At 45.3% G+C, this 17,147-nt stretch overlaps 1 protein-coding gene across 2 annotated transcripts in view; it reads right to left on the bottom strand.

The window, feature by feature from the left end:
* Positions 1 to 95: 95 nt before the first annotated feature.
* Positions 96 to 17,147, bottom strand: part of MSRA (methionine sulfoxide reductase A) — a 232,445-nt gene continuing 215,393 nt past the window's right edge. For both annotated transcript variants that reach the window (XM_039697620.1, XM_039697621.1), the window contains exon 6: positions 96 to 921. In XM_039697620.1, the coding sequence (XP_039553554.1) occupies positions 757 to 921 (165 nt within the window). In that variant the 3' untranslated portion in view covers positions 96 to 756. The remainder of the gene's footprint in view (positions 922 to 17,147) is intronic.

Below are 17,147 nucleotides of genomic sequence, written 5' to 3'. Positions count from 1 at the left end.
TTAATTAGAAAACTGCAGCATTTTATAATATTTGATAATTTTGTTTTAGATCTACCCAGATATCCACTTGGAACACATCACAGAGAACATTGTGCTTTTCTTGTTCTGTCATTTATTGCAGAGCAGGAAACAAAACTGATTTCTTTTTGTGTTTATTCACTTCTTGGAACTGTCAAAAAGAAGCATCACATTGCAATTTTGACCTTTTTCTGGCTAAAATAATTTCAGAAAATAGGCACTACAGGTGGTATTAAATGCTGTGAAAGTGGAGCTGTGGTAGGAGAATCACTGATCTGATCAATTCATCATTCCCAAAGACATCAAATTCTAGGGCTGTGACAGGTAAGGAACCCAACCACATCTCCAGAAGTCAAAGCTCTGAGACCACCAGGAAATTAATTAACCCAAGAAAATCAAAAAGCCCAAAGGCATTGGAAATGCAAAGCAGCTACGGGTGCAACCACCTCCTAATTCACCCTTTTAGCAGCATTTCAAGCCAAACTTCAGAAGTTTGGACCTCTTTCCACCTCTCCAGGTGACAAGGAAACTGCACAGAGCAAGAAGCTGTTGTGGGAGCAATTCCTGCCTCTGCTTTGGATTTTGATGTAACTTCTGATTACGGAAAGCCTCCCCAGCAGATTCCCAAATCTTTATCCACAGATGCTGCGTGAACATCCACCGAGGTTCCTGGTCTTTTTTTTTTATTTTTTTCCCAAGCTGCCTACAATGAAGAGGAGGTGGTGGAGCAAGCACAGGCTACTTCCTGAGGCCCATGGGGCAGGAAACCCCCGTCCCTCCCAGGCCGCAGTACCCGCCGGGGTTCTTGCTGAGGTACTGCTGGTGATATTCCTCGGCGTAAAAAAACTCAGGAGCCTCCCGGATCTCTGTGGTGATGGGGCCAAAGCCTTCCTCCGTCAACACCTGTCAGGAAAGACCATGGAAAGCTATTAGTGGTTTGCTGTGAATGATGTTAGGATTCCTTCCTGAAGGAGCCACGGGCGTCGCACATTCCCAGCTCGTCCCTGAAAGCTTTTCATCCCTGCTCTCGTGGTGCTTTGCTGGGAGGCATTGTGGGCACAGAGAGGGAGGGAGCCATCCCCTTTTAATGGCTCATTTGTTTAATCTGCCACGGCCACACTTTTATTCTCTTTATTAACCCGGGCACTGATGGAGCCATCAATGAAAGTGGAAAACAAAGGGAAAACACACTGGGATCCACCCTGGGAAGCTGCAGTGTCCAGGAACCTCCCCTGGAAAGTGCCCTGGCTTCAAAATCCACCCCAATGTCTTTGTCCAAGAAGAATTTCTGGGTGAAATTTCAACCTCAAGGATGTCCTTGGGAAATCAGAGAATTTGGGCTTTTTTTTTCCCCACAGAGTCACTGCAGACTCATTCTTCAAAAAGTTTCATCTTGACCAGAAAGTTTTAAGTTTTAAGGCAAATTATGGTGCATTTCAGAAAGATTTGCCAATACATGTACCAGGAGCAATAACCACTTGGCAGGAAGAGAAGACAGAATGTGGGTGGGGATTTTAAATTAGACTTTAATTGCTTTCTGATATCCCCTAGCTGAATTTGAAACTCCTGAGAGGTTTCTGACAGAGGGAATTTCTTCATAAGATGAATTGCCGTGACATTTTCCCCATTACATTGTCCTTTCCTAAGGAAACTGGTAAACACCAACATTTTGGAGCCAATTCTCTTCTCAGTGTGGACATGACTTGTGCTCTAAAGTCCATGCTAAAACCTAATAAGCACTTTAATTAATCTCAGAGTCCTGTTGCAAAGTGTAGTTATAAATTCTGGATGTAGACAGAATTGATTGAAGGGTCAACATTTAGGATTCCTAGAAAAAGATTTGTTACTTCATCATACTATTAAATATATAAAATATAAATAAAGGGAAACCATCACATGGAATCACAAAATTGTGAATCTGCCATCAGTCATCAAGTCCACCCTCCTTCATCATGATAGACTGAATGGTAGCAGCCTTGATCCCAAAAAAACATTGGTTATGGAAGATTTTTGGGGATGGAAATCTTCATTGCAATATTTTCCATCCTGTTAGAGAGTCCCTTCTAAACCTAGCCCAGTTAAACCCAGTACATTCATTTAAACCCAGTATTGAGAGTTTACTCATCCTGGAAGTGGAAAGCAAATTATTCCCTTCCTCTTTCATCTGCTACATGGCTGGGGAGAGGCAAGGATGACATGCAATGGAGATACTGCACTTAAACAGCAGGTGATTAGTTGGGACAAAAAGTTTCCAAATTTCCCCCACCGGGGTTTCCCAGATCCTGCCTCAGCACAGCCAAGCCCTGCCCACAGCCTGACAGCAGCTGCTGGGCTTTGGAGAGCACTGCTCTGATTTATTCCCACAATTTCACTGTCTAAGGGACACATTCTGCTGTGTTCAGTCTTCAGTCAGGAATGAAGTGATAAGATGGATACAAAATCCATGATTGACCAGTCTGGAGAGCCCTGAGTGCCCAACCCTGCACCAGATTTATCAGCACAGCTTAGGAAGGTGTTGACTCATTAATTCCTTATGTTCACACACAAAGAATTGGGATCACAAGCTCCATTTCACAGGAGCCTAGCCTTATTTCCCCATGTAAAATCACCAACCAGCTTTTTTCCATCTTTGGGACAGGCTTTGTCCCAAGGAAATCAGTTTGTTCACCTGTCAGACATGTGAGTAAAGAAAATAAAATGTGAAGGTTTGCACTACAACACATCAACAGCACCAAACTCAAAGAGGTGTGAACACAGCTCCTTTTACAAAGCACTGTTCCACTTCCCAACCTTCCCAGCACAGAGAAAACACTTTGGAATGATCTTCACTGCTGAAAGATGACACAAACTCTGCCATCGTGGCCATTTCTCATTTACCTGCTGCTGCAAATGCAGTCAAAATTCGCTTCTCCCCCTTCCCTGAGTCATGAGGATGCTGCTGGACAGGGAAGAGTTTTTTTCCACTGTGCAAAACAGTGTTTGTTACAGATTTTTAACCTGGGACTTCTCCATCATTGGCTTCATTTTGTCAGTTAGGGAATCCATTCTGTTCAACGTGGCACCACAAGAGGGCATAAACATCATTTATCCCTTCCCAGCCCATTAAAACCTGAATAAAGCGGAACCCAAGAGGAGTCCTTACATTGCACTTTGGTGCTGTTGTCAGTGGGAACCCCTGGCCCTGACACTCTGGATGTTTGGATTTTAAAGGGAAAATTATTTTCCTCGCACTGAGAGTGTTGATGTGAAGATAAAAACATCACTGGGAGACATGGGGAAGTTCAGGATGTGCTGGCTCTGGCAAGTGTAAATCAGCCCACTCTGGATTGATTTCCTGCCACTGAGGCTGATATAATTTGATGGTAATCCTGTTCTAGAACAATTTTTAGTCCTCTCTGTCTCAAAATTCCTGAGCCATCCAATAAGACTTCTCATTACTGTGCTACAATTAACCCTTGGGATTTTTAACTCAGGCCAGGAAATTTTTAAGGAATCATTGGATCATTTCACCCTCCAATATACCACTGCAATTCAGAGAGAATTTATTCCTTCAGAGGATTTCTGTGGCTTTTGTCATAGGAGAGATCAAAGCCCTGAAAGATCATGACTCCAATTGTTAACCCAGCACTGCCAAGGCACTGCAACATCACAGGAGACCCTTTAACTGCTTATAATCCGGCCCAAAAATCCTGTCAGATTCCACCAGGGAGGGGTCAAACCAAACCAGATCTCAAATCTCACCCAGCTGCAGAGGGGACACTGGAAGAGGAATAAGGAATCACAGAATCATTAAGGTTGGAAAAGACCTCCAGGATCATGGAGGTGCCAAAGTCAGCACTGGGAATCTCAGCACTATAAGTTTTTCAGCCAACCTGTACTTTCAGCATGTAAAAGATGTGTTTGATGATTTTCCTAATTCTTTGCAGACTGTGAAAGTTTATTTCCTGTTTTTGGCTTTAAACCTCTGCCTGACCATTGACAACCAGAGTTGTCAGCACATGCTCTGTCACTAAACACTGGATCTCAGAATCCCAAACAGTCTGGGGTTGGAAGGGACCTTAAAGCTCATCCAGTTCCACCCCCTGCCATTTGCAGGGACACCTTCCACTATCCCAGGCTGATCCAAGCTCTGTCCAACCTGAACTTGGACACTTCCAGAGATCCAGGGGCAGACACAGCTTCTCTGGGCACCCTGTGCCAGGGCTTCACCATTCTCACAGGGAAGAATTTCTTCCTAACATCCAATCCAAACCTACTTTCTTTCAGTTTGAAGCCATTCCCCCTTGTCCTGCCCCTCCAGGTTGTGGCAAATAGTCCCTCTCTACATTTTCTGTAGGCTCCTTCAGGCACTGGAAGGTCCAAAAGTCATCCCAAATCCTTTTTTTTCCCCAGAGTAAACAACCCCAAATTCTCTCAGCCTTTCCTCACAGCAGAGATGCTCCATCCCTCTGATCATCCTGGTGCCTCTTAATACAATTCCTTCTCCCCTCTGTCCACAGAAATCTGGATTTTACACCTTAATCCTGCCCATTAATGGCTTCAGCCAGATCCAGAGCCTTTCACTCCCATCCATAACCCAGGGCAGCCTTCTCACCCTTCCCTGCATCTCTCCAGCTCTCCTTCCCCACTGCAGTCACCGGGGTGACTGGAATTCCACTGTGCTCAAGAGCCCCATGGATTTATTCAGCCCTGCACTTACATTTCCTCTTTCATTCCCCATCCCTTTCCCAGCAATTCTTTGCATTCCACTTGCCTTCCTGACCTCTGCTGAGCACGGAGCAGATGTTTCCAAAGCACCATCTGCAATGACGCCAGAACCTCTTTCCCGGGCTAATTTAAACCCTCTCATTGTGCCCACACTTGACTTTTATTGACATGGAATTTCAGCAGCAATTTTCTGTGGTATTGTCAGATTCTTCTGCAACTTTTTTGTAGCCGTGTCTACTTCAGCTCACCTGGAATAACTCCAAACCCTCAGCGGGTTTTGGTGCGTCACCATCTCCTTTTTTCAGCCCTTTTGTGAGGATATTGAACTGCACAGCTTCCCAAGACAGGATAATCTCTCTTCACTGCAGAAACTGCACAGTTATTTGTACCTTTTATTCCCTATTTGTAGCCAGTTGTTCACTCAGAAGAGCAACCTTCCTCTTATTCCACATGTGGCACCTTGTTATGAACCCTCTCTCTTCAAAAAAAACCTGTATTATATGTGCAAGACATGAGCCTCCTCATGCTAAAGTCATTATAAATGTGACAAAAAGGCTTTAAAATTGGTTTTGCTAAATGAAACCATTTAATTTTATGAGCAGAGGCATTAGTAAAGCAGGGGAGTATTAATTGGCTTCAAGCATTTTGTGGCTTTTAATAAAAATGGCATCATCCTGTGTTTGATTCAATAGACACTTTATAAACCAGCTTATACCAACATCCATCCACTTTGTCTCATGTCCCAGTGAGCTGCACGAAGCTGCTGCATTTCTAAAACCTCCTTGAAAAATCACTGATGTTGGAAACACCACAGAGCATCCTGACATGTGTGACAGTTTCTGTAACATCATTCCTGATATCAAACTCTATCAACAATCTCACCAAATAAAATCTGCTGGGCTCTCCCTTCATTGCAGTGTCTACTCAAAATTTCACACCAGCAGCAGCAATCCTGAATTTCTGCTCTTTTTCCAAAAGTTCTAAGAATTAAAGGAGCTGCATTATGGAGAAGAACTGATGGAATTAGTTCGGTGAAGTCTTTAGGATGGGAGGCCATGGGAATCCTAAACATGTGATCTCTGTGATATTTTTAACTGGAAAACAACTTGACTGACTTTGCCAGGTTTGTGAATTAGTTCCTGGCAGGTTTGGGGGCAGAAATCCAGCCCTACAGCCTCACTTGATCCAGAGAAACAAACTTGGGTCCAGAGGAATGAGCAATAACCAATGTTTTCTTTTCTCCTTCATTTATTTTCTCCTTCCTTTCTCTCTCCTTTCTGGCAGTTCAGCCCACTCTGCTGTGTCATCAGTGATATATGATCTGAAATTGTTTCCTTTGTGCTGCCTTCAGCTGGCTGGAACAGCTCAGTTTGTCACACTGGGTCCAGTCTCCTCTATGTCACTTACTGATGCTGGCTTTTCCAAATTAATTGATGCCAGCAACCTCTACAAGCACTGGAATGGGCTGAAATCCTGATTATCTGGTAAAACCTGCATTCCCAGCCTGTAGGTGACCTGCTTCTTGAAATCATGTGTTTATGACAGGGAGAAGGACCCTGCCAAGGGAAATGTGGGAGCAGTGGCTGGTGAGTGCTGAGTCCAGGCCCAGCTACCACATGGACTGGGACCAGATACTCACATTCCCCTGTTTCCAGCTGCCTCTGCCCAGTGGATTCCATGGTACTGATGCATTTGGTAGGTGTTGCTGGGATTGATTAGCAAATGCTTTTCACAGGGCTGTGGAGTGCTGCATAATTAGCTAATGCTCACACAGGGTTTGGAGAGCTGTGTAATTCCTGAGTATTGTTAATAAGTTTGCAGGGAAGCTGTCTGGTCTCAGAAGTCTCTTTGCAGTGTGCCTCTGGCAAATCAGGCAAGACCAAGACTGGGAATGATGGAATCATGGGGATATATATTCTTCATCCTTCACAGAATGGGCAGCTGGATCTAAGGGCAGAAATGGTGGAATCCACAGACTCTGTGCTGGGAGAGAAAAGCAGCTGCTATGGGACTAAATCTGAAAAAAAAAAAGGGTATAGAATCGTGGAATGGATTGGTTTGGGTTGGGAGAGACCTTAAAGACCACCCAGACCATGGGCAGGGACACCCTCCACTATCCTAGGCTGATCCAAGCCCTGTCCAGCCTGGCCTTGGACACTTCCAGGGATCCAAGGACAGCCACAGCTTCTATGGGCACCCTGTGCCAGGGCCTCACCACCCTCACACCCAGGAATTCCTTCCCAATATCCCATCCATCCCTGCCCTCTGGCAGTGAGAAGCCATTCCCTGTGTCCTGTCCCTCCATCCCTTGTCCCCAGTCTCTCTCCAGCTCTCCTGGAGCCCCTTTAGGCTCTGCAAGGGGCTCTGAGCTCACCCTGGATCCTTCTCCTCTCCAGGTGAGCACCTCCAGCTCTCCAGCTCTCCCAGCCTGGCTCCAGAGCAGAGGGGCTCCAGCCCTTGGAGCAGCTCCATGGCCTCCTCTGGACTCTCTCCAGGAGCTTCACATCCCTCTTATGCTGGGATCTCCAGAGTTGGACACAGCTCCTGGTGGGGTTCACCAGAGTGGAATCAGCTCCCTTGACCTGCTGGTCACACAGCTTTAGATTCAGCCAGGGTACATCCTACAGGGATTACCCATTCCTTGGCCAAAGAGGAGAAGTGCTGCTGCAAGGACCTGCAGGAATTTATCCTTTATACCTGGGAATGTATCCTTCCAGTGCAGCATAGAGAAAATGCAGGTAATAAGGAAATAGTATAGAAAAAGATGGTACAAAATCTAAGCTGGAGAATCCTGATTTTCAGCCATAAAACTGCAACACTGACTTTGTCCAAGCTTTTCCCTGTTGACAAATCTCCCACACAACAGAATACATCACTGAAATGGAGAACCTGATATTGGCTGGAGACACATCTCCAGGAGCCTCAGGGAAAGCTGGGTGTGTGTATAAAGTGTGTTTTGAAGATCTGCTCTCTCTGAAATGTTTCCCTCTTAACCACTTCGCTTGGAGCAGGTTGTTTGGTCACTCCTCCCTGCCAGAGGGGAAAGAATTGCTGGGCTTGGATATCCATCAGTCCTGCCAAGGTAAATCACAGTTGGATGATAGCCTGGTATTAACACAGCCCCAAGTGGTTGTGCTCAGAGGCTCCAGGGAGGACCAGGAGTGAAGTTAGCCTGATATTCCCTCCTATTTCACCTCTGAGTGTAAAACCTGAGTGTTGCCCGCAACAATGAGCTCTGCCAGCTGAAATATCACATTTATCCAGCCAGATTTCGTGGTACCTTCTCCCACAACAGGAAAAGAGGAGCTTTAGGATTTGTCCTAAATCATCTTAAATGCAACTGACAGTGAAATAAAATCTGCAATTCTATTTTTTCCTGTTGGATGCTGGTCCTGTGGACGTGCATAGGAAGGAAGTTGTATCCTGCTCTCCATCATATCCATCTAATTCTGGATTCAAAGCTTTTTTTGCTCCAGATACTGCCTGGTTTAACAGGATCAGCTTGACCCAGAGTCTTTACAAGCTTGACCTTCAGCGTGGAGCTTCCTGAACACCCATCCTGTTTTCTCCTGAGGGAAGAGAGATGAAAGTGGGGAATGGCACGGGCGGGCATTTAGGAGGTAGAGGGAGATAACATTAGCAAAGATAAAAGACATCTTGCTCCAGTAGCATCTGGGAGCTAATTAGGTGTTGAAGGAGCCATTGAGAGAGATGGAAATTCTGTTTGTCTGGCCAATTTGAACGCAGCCAAACAGCCTCTTACTGCACATCCTGCATGGATAATTGATGATGCCTAAGAAAACTCCTGCCCCGTCCTGACTTCCAGTGATCTAAAGCTCCAATCTCCTCTGTGGCTGGAGACAGCAGAGTCTCCTCCCCTAATCACTCATCCATTACTCTCGTACTCCTGAAATAACAATGGCCAGGGCCAAGCTGGGATGGGGGAAATGACACACACACAGAGCAATGAAGCTCAGAGCAGAACCTTCCACGCTGCAGACCACGAGTGGTTTGGCCCTGGATGACTCTGAGAAACCGACTCAGGTCCAAAGATACTCTAAGATCAGGCAACCCCAGCTGCCTGTGGACAGAATAAAACCCTCCACATGTAAATACTGTGTTGACAAGACTCCCCCACCTCCATTAGCTCAGTTATCTCTGGATCAGGTTTTGTTCCAAGTGCAGAGCAGCTTGTGGTGCTCCCTCGGGTGTGAGCCCTTGGCAATGAATGTAAGGCTCTGCAATTATTTTTTATTCAGGGGAGCAGCAATGAAGAAGTAAAAACGTTAATTTGCCATGTCAAACCCAGAGGGCTCAGGTCAGCTCTGCTCTTACATTGCCATCATTTTATTTTTCTCTCTGGATATCCATCAAGTATTTCTTCCATTATATATAAGCATGACAGTTTCTCAGGAACACATATGAGCTTTCCAGATAAACAATTTATCTTTACCTAAACTCACCCTGAAAAAAAAAACCCATAAATTATTTCTGTTGTGATTAGAGGGGAAAACTTCCCGACAAGAGACCATGCACAAATATTTACCACTAAAACCATAAAATTTGCTGTATTGGAATACCTTAAATATCCTTGCAGTGGGAATTGTTGGGAAACCTGTCATCCCTGCTACCTATTTTGCCTCTAATAACACACTGGGATTTTCTCTTCAGCCTCCCATGACCATTGGTTTATAACCCTAAACCATTTCACCCCCTCAAAAAGCTGGGAGGTGGTTTGTATTTTGCTGACCACTCTCTGGAGAGGTGAACAACTCACCCTGAACACCCACCATGAGCCTCACCTGCTAAACTCGATGCTGTCACCTTTATTTTCAGTCTGTATTGGTGGTTTCTTATATAAGGAAATATCTCAGAAGGATGCAACATGGGTCTAATATTTCCAACAATTTACAGCAAAACAATTTGTGTTACACATTGAATGTTCCAGCAAAACAGAATCATAAAATCACAGGATCTTTTTGGCTGGAAAAGCCCTCTAAGACCATGAAGTCCAACCATCCCCAGCACTGCCAAGGCCATCACTTATATATGGCCCATCAGATATTGCTTGTGCTCTAATGCAGCCTAAGGGGAAGGGATGAAAAAGGATGGTCCTGGGAAGGGGAAAAATCAACACCATGTTTTTTCTGTTTTTTTGGATATTGTCCTTTTTCCCCCCCTGATGGAGATGCCTTCTCCAAAACATCTTAAATTCTCCCATGGCTGCCCTCTCCAAACATCATCAAACAGAGAGGAGATGGATCCAGCATGAGACTGATCTAAGCACGGACCACCACACTGCCCATCAAATGAAACAAAAAAATCGAGGTACTTCCCCTGTGGGTATAAAAGAGGAGGCACATCCCAATGCTGGACCTCAAGGATCAACACAGCTCTGTGAAATTTTCAACCAAAAATCCCGCTCTGGTTTAAAACAGAACCCAAATTCTTCTGCCCCCCTGCCCAATGTGTGTTGTCGGGCAGCTGCTGCATTTCCAGTCTAGGTCTTTCTGACCTTTCTGTCCAGCCAATTTCAGTGGAATATTTGCTGGATTTTTAATCCATGTAGCAGATCAGAGAGAGGCTGAATACTTTAAAGCAATTTGGATCCTTCAGAATGACAAATTGTTTCTGTTATTGAATATATGCATAATTACTACTAAAATTATATTTGAAATGGCTACCAGGCAATACAATTTTTAGCCCATTCCAAGGACTGAAAAGTCAAGAGAAAATGAACAGAGCACGTTTTAATCAGAAGATAAGTAGTTTTCCAGCCACTATAAATAGAAAAGACTGGAAGAACCCATCCAACAAGCAGGAGAAAGTGTGAGGAGGGTAAAATTCCACAGTGTTTTGGCTTTGGACTTCAGAAGGTAGTGAGTATGAGATAGTGTGAAATACAAAGAAGTCTTTGTTGTTTACATCTGAAGTTTAAAAGTGGCACAGTGTGAATAAACAAAGGATGTTCCATGAAACGCTGCAGCAGGGATGCGCTCGCTCCGTTGGAGCTCCGCGTAAACAGAGGCATCGCCTCCGTGCTTCAAAAAGAGAGGGAGGTAAACTTGAAAGCTTTGCCTTCCAGAAAATCTCATTTACCCGGATCCTCAGGCTTTTAAGTGGTAGGAAAAACACACACAAGCTTAATAAGACCAAGATCTGGATCATTTAGCATTTGCTTTCAGGTTGGTTAAGCTCCTTCCTAACGATAACGGTGAACGTGCTCTGCAAAACCTGAATTAGCTGTTCCTTATCTTTTCAGGGAAAATAAGTTTTGTTCTCAAGAACTGGGATAATATCAAGCAATTTCTTTTCTGGCAGACAATAAAGAATACTGCTTTGATATTTTCATGAGTTAACTGATTGTTTTCCAGGAGGGTGCATAGGATAATTGGTAAGGACAGAATTTAAAGATTTAAAGTTTGATAATCACTGTATTTCCTGTTGAGCAGTTATATAGCATTGAACTTGATCCATAGGACCATGATTTCTGGCAGACAATAAAGAATACTGCTTTGATATTTTCATGAGTTAACTGATTGTTTTCCAGGAGGGTGCATAGGATAATTGGTAAGGACAGAATTTAAAGATATCCAGATTCAGTTTGATAATCACTGTATTTCCTGTTGAGTAGTTACACAGCATTGAACTTGATCCATAGGATCATGGAATCATGGAATGGTTTGGAGTTGAAAGGGACCTTTAAATCCATCCAGTTCCACCCCCTGCCATGGGCAGGGACAACTCCCACTATCCCAGGTTGATCCAAGCCCTGTCCAACCTGGCCTTGGACACTTCCAGGGATCCAGGGGCAGCCACAGCTTCTCTGGGCACCCTGTGTCAGGGCCTCTCCACCCTCACAACCAAGAATTTCTTCCCAATATCCCATCCATCCCTGCCCTCTGGCAGTGGGAAGCCATTCCCTGTGTCCTGTCCCTCCATCCCTTGTCCCAAGTCCCTCTCCATCTTTCTTCCAGCCTCCCTTCCCACGTATTGGGAAGTCACAATTAGGTCACCCCAAAGCTTCTCTTTGCCAGGCTGAACAATCCCAATTCTTCCAGTATTTTCTCACAGGAGAGATGTTCTGCCCCTCTTATCAACTGGGTGGGTTCAAGTTAGTTATGGTACCTGTATGTATCTTCCAATGCAAAAGTCTCCCCTTATTTGACAAATCCGATAAAACTTGATTTTTATTCAAATATTTTCAGCTATTCTTATGATGCAGATAGAGGGTAACTTTTGATGAAGTTAAATATAAAATTATAATGATTTGTCCTGTCCCTCCATCCCTTGTCCCAGGTCCCTCTCCAGTTCTCCTGGAGCCCCTTTAGGCCCTGGAAGGGGCTCTGAGCTCTCCCTGGATCCTTCTCTACTCCAGGCTTGGCACTCCCAGCTCTCCCAGCCTGTCCATGATTCAATACAATCCCCTTTCTTATACAATTGTGAAAATTGTTGCAGCAAGACCATTTTACCAGAGGAGGAGGAAAAGATGCACTTGGGTGGAACAGCAGCTGCAAACCCAGCACCAATTCACAGCTGCCAAAAGCGCTGAGAGTTCAGCAATGAGGGTGAAAATAAAAATGCTTCATAAGGAAACAGGGTAAATCCTACAGCTTCAGCTCCTTCCCACACTATCCCTACTCCTTTTGGGCACAACAGGGAGTAACTGTGTGTTCAGGCCACCTACAATCACAGAATGGTTTGGGTTAGAAAGGATGTTAAACATCTAATCCCAACCCCAAAGCTTTCTTTTAACTGTCCTACCTTTTATGAGCAGCAGATTTCTTTCTCAAGCTTCTTGATCAGCTATAGTGATTTTTTTATTAAAGGAGTGCACCTTAGGCTTCCAGAAAAGTATCAGTGAAGGAAACCTCCAGAGCTCCTTTAGCTTTCCACCTGCTCCCTCCTGGGAGAGTTTAGGTACAAACAATTCTGATATATTTGATTAGTGACCCTCAGCATAAACACACCCTACAGGGGCTGAGATTTGAATGAGACTTACAGTCAACAAGTTAATTTATCAGGAAGCTTAGAAAATACAAGACCCTTTTGGACTTCGGGGTCAAATTCCACTCATTGTATAAATCACCCACCACCACTGGAATGGATTTATGCGTCTGGAAAGGAGATTTGAATTTGGCCATTAGTAAAACAAAATACCGAGCTGATTGAGGCTGGAGAGGAAGCAAAGAAAATGCAGGGAATGCACTTTACATTTCAGAGAGAACCTGGCATTTGCAGCACATCATCTTCCTGCCAGCTACGGAACAGCAGTGGCTTGGCAGAGGCTCCATGGCCAGATGTCACCCTCATCTGGTTCTCTTGGCTCAGGCTGCTCCTTTGAAATGAGCAGCAAAGCAGGGCGAGGATGGCTCTGCCTGGTACTCCCTGCACAAGGAATAGAAGGAGGAAAAGTTCCCCAGATCCCCAAACCTGGCATTGCTTTGCACCATTTTGACAAATTCACAGCCCTCACCAGGCAGAATCTGGGAGGTGGAAGCAGAGTCAAGAACTAAAGGGATTTGTTTGACAGCTGCCTCTTGCTGGGTGATGAATACAGCACAAATCCTCTCTGGGTGCTTTCCCTGCAGCTTCAAACACTTCAGCACTCAGAGCCCTGGTGCATTTCCCAGGATAAAACCCTGCACTTGGATTTCTTTGTTTAAAGGCATTGCTGGGTCTCTATTCCACTGCACCTTCTTAACTGGTTGTTTTATTTAAAGAGAGAGATCCTGGAAATGAGACAATTTTGAAGATCCCTTCCAACACATCCTACATTGATTTCTGCATTTCTATAATATTACCACAACTAAGAGCAAGGAGAAAAAAATCAGGGTATTCCCCACCAAAAATCTGCCTGTTTTGGAGTTAATTGCTATTTAGCAATTAAGGATTTATGATAGGTATGAAGGACACAGCCTAACACCACATGTTCCTCCTAAAACACCTTCAGGTACACCAGGAGATCTGAACTAATGGCCAAATTTTGTGGGGTTTTGACACGGCAGCAAAGTCCCCAAATGCCTTTAGACCCAGGGAACAAAAGAGACAGGCACAGACCATCCTGGCTAAACCCCCCATGTGAGTGACCTCCCCTCAGAAGGAGAATTCCTTTTGAAACCCAACACCTGATAACACGTGTGTGTTTGTATACACATCAATATGTGTGATAAGAAGGCTGCTCCGTGGCAGAACCTGCCAACAAACCCATTTTTTGTCACCATCTGCTAGGAAGAGAGCGAGCACCTGTTAGGAGCAGCTGCCTGAATGCAGAATGTAGGTAAGAGAGAAAAATCAGTTTCATTTTGGACTTGGCCTGCTGCAGGTAGCACATGGCTTCCACCACCGAGGATGCCAAGTGGTCCTTTTTAAGTTTGTCCTAATTAAGAGCATTATGAAACCTCCAAATTGTTCATTTATAGGCTGTTACAGCAAGTAAAAGAAGTAATGGGGGCCCCCAAAACACCTCCCCACCTCCACTGGGGTCTCTGCCCTGTCCCCTGCCTTTTTCTTTCCTTGAAGCCAAGGGAGCATTTGGAGGAGCCACGCATGGCTCAGTGCCTCTCCTGGCACAGCAGCTGCCCCAGGACGTGTTGCTCTGAGGAATCCCAGCATTAGCAACACCCCTTGACTCCTTCCTTTGGAGAACAACTGCTTCCCTTTGGCTGCCTCCTTGTGTCCATCTCCGTGGGGGTCCTGGGAGGGATTTTGGAAGGAACGAGGGCGCTCGGTCCAGGCGCTCGCTGTGATCAAGGCACCAGCAGCTGCCAGCCCTGCCATGCTGTCCTTTCTCCAGGGGAGCAACGGGGTTGCCACCACCCAGAGAACTTGGAATGGGCAGAAAAAAACACATGAAAGGATCTCCCACCCTCGTCCAAGCAACAGATCCAAGTTCACAAGTCAGCATGGCCTCTCCCACCGTGCCTGACACCACGGATGGTCTCAAATCTGCTGCCTTTAATCCCCATTTATGGCATCTGTGCATCCGTGGAAGGAATGAGGTCATTCAGTTTGTTCTCTCCCAACCTCCCAAGCATGGGCTGTTCCTCATTTTCTTCAGCAAGCAATGCTCTGTGTCCCATGGCTGGCTGTGTGACACAGCCACTCACCCAGTGACAGCACCAGCACCTGCCCATCCCTGGGTGTGAAAGGGCTTTTGGTCCTAAAAATCAGCCATCCTGCAAGGAATCTTCCTCTTCCCCTTCACCACACAGCCCTACATCTAAGAATCATTTGGGGTGGAACTATAGGACTATGAGGAGCTCCTGTCTCCACTACCATCAACAGGAGGTCACTGGATGGGCATGCCTTGCAGAGGGAATATTTGAAATGGGCACCAATATTTGGGAGCCCTTTCAGCTCCAAACATCTTCCCATTTTTCTCGTTTCCCTGCTTTCTCATTTTATCTTCCATTTCTAGTATTCCCAACTACTTCTGTCCATCTTCTGATCTACCCTGTGTCACAATCCCCTGTTATAAGGAGGATAAATATTTTTTCTAAATCATCTGTCCAACCCATTTGACCCTAGAAACTTGTATTTTCTTAAAAGGCAGCAGAGGATTTGTGGGACTGTCATAACCTGTGAAAATCCTTGTGCACACAGGCAGTGCCTTGAGGAATAAGGGAGATTTCCAAAGTGATTTTGAGGCTCCATGCTCTGTGATGTGCTTTACATGTAATCTGGATCAAATGCTGATCCCAAAAAACCCCAATCCTGATATCCAGGTGTGAAAACAACGGTTCCGCTGTATCAAATGCTGATCCCCAAAAACCCAACCCTGATTTCTGGATGGGAAAACACCTATCCAGCTTGAGAGTGAGTGCACGAGGCTGAGGGAGAAATCCCATTTCTCCTGCTTGTAAAGGAGGAAATCTGCTCCTGCTGCAGTGGAACCCAGATAAAATCACACAAAGGCATCCCACAGAGTCCCTTCTCCCTGCAAAGCTGCACTTCCAGTTGTGCGGTTTAGCACAGATCTGCCGGTCAAGCAGGAATTCTTTTTCCTAATGCAGATTTCTCTCAGTGAGCACATCTGTAAGCTATAGATCCCTGCCTCCTGGGAGAGGCCTAATGGGCTCTGCATCCACTCTGCCTCATTTCTTTGGGAAGCATTGGCTCTGCAGTGGGAAGGCTGAAGAGGGGCTTGCACTGAGGGATGTCTTTTCATCCTGAATTTAAATGTACCAACAGAGACCGTGGGTTGTTATTGCTGAGAGAAACAACAACAGAGGGTTCAAGAGCCACAGACTGAGGAATCAGTGACACAGAAGCATCCAAGAACAGGATGGGCTGGCTAATTAATGTCACCCCTGCCTTCCAAATTGGTCATACATTTCCTTAAGAGCCTCTGCTCCCCACCAGCCAAAGGGCAGCAATGCAGGAGGACAGAGAGGGCAGCCCTGGGTGTCCTTTCAGCCTGTTTGGTGGTGAGGAGTCTCCTCCTGCTCCATATCCTGTGATTGCCTGATGGATTTGGGATGTCTAAGGAAGGCAGGGATATTGAACAGCTCAGTGCTGACTTTGCATGCAGAAGAGAAAAGGAAGAAGCTGGAGTTGAGCTCAGTTATGGATCATGAGAGCAGAAATCAGAAATGTCCGTGCCTAGATGGGAGGGGATCCCACCAGGAAAGCTTCCTCCCAGAAGAAACATGGGATAAATCCATCCTTGAGAGCAGCCCAGCTGCCAGTGAAGCTCTGCTACAAAGCAACCCCCCTTGGGGCACTCTGTAATATTAAAATATTAAAATTCTCCATATTTTTACCACCAGCACGTGCTCAGATGAAGAACCTCAAATCGGGAAGAGCTCAGCCTTAAAAACAATCTGGTGAAAAATCCAAACTCTCCTGCCTTATCAAAAAAAAAATAAAAAAATAAAAAAAATCCAGCAACTGAAAGGGAAAAAGAGGAGGGGTCCAAACTCTCCTGCCTTATCAAAAAAAAAAAAAATCCAGAAACTGAAAGGGAAAAAGAGGAGGGAAAAAAAAAAAGGAAAATAAAAAGGCTTGTTCATGCTGTTACAGTTTAGGAACTGCTGGCATCCCTGTCTCTGAGAGGAAGGGATGGGGAGCTGACTGCTCAGCAGCTGAGAACGTGTGTTCTGGAAGCAGCACCCGGAGCAGATGGTGCAATGATTACTGCCAGTAAATGTTAGAGCCCTCTTTTCCTTCCTTTTTTTTTTTTTTCTTTTTCCTTTTTTTTTTTTTAACTAGAATTCTGAACAACAGGGGAAAAATAATTGCAAAGAACACATGAAAGCAGCTTGATTTCCTTTCTTTTTCCCCTCTCCGAGCTCCTTCTCTAATACCTGACGCTGCAGAAGGGGATGTTCCCTGGGATTGCTGGGATGATGGAATCCACCACCAAGCACTTTGTTCTGGGGAGTTTGACACTGCTCTTGTGCTCCAGGCTGTGTTCCCTG

This window comes from Passer montanus, unplaced genomic scaffold (assembly GCF_014805655.1).
Source record: "Passer montanus isolate IOZ18808 unplaced genomic scaffold, ASM1480565v1 scaffold119, whole genome shotgun sequence".
NCBI lineage: Eukaryota > Metazoa > Chordata > Aves > Passeriformes > Passeridae > Passer > Passer montanus.
This window is presented reverse-complemented; position numbering and strand designations above follow the sequence as displayed.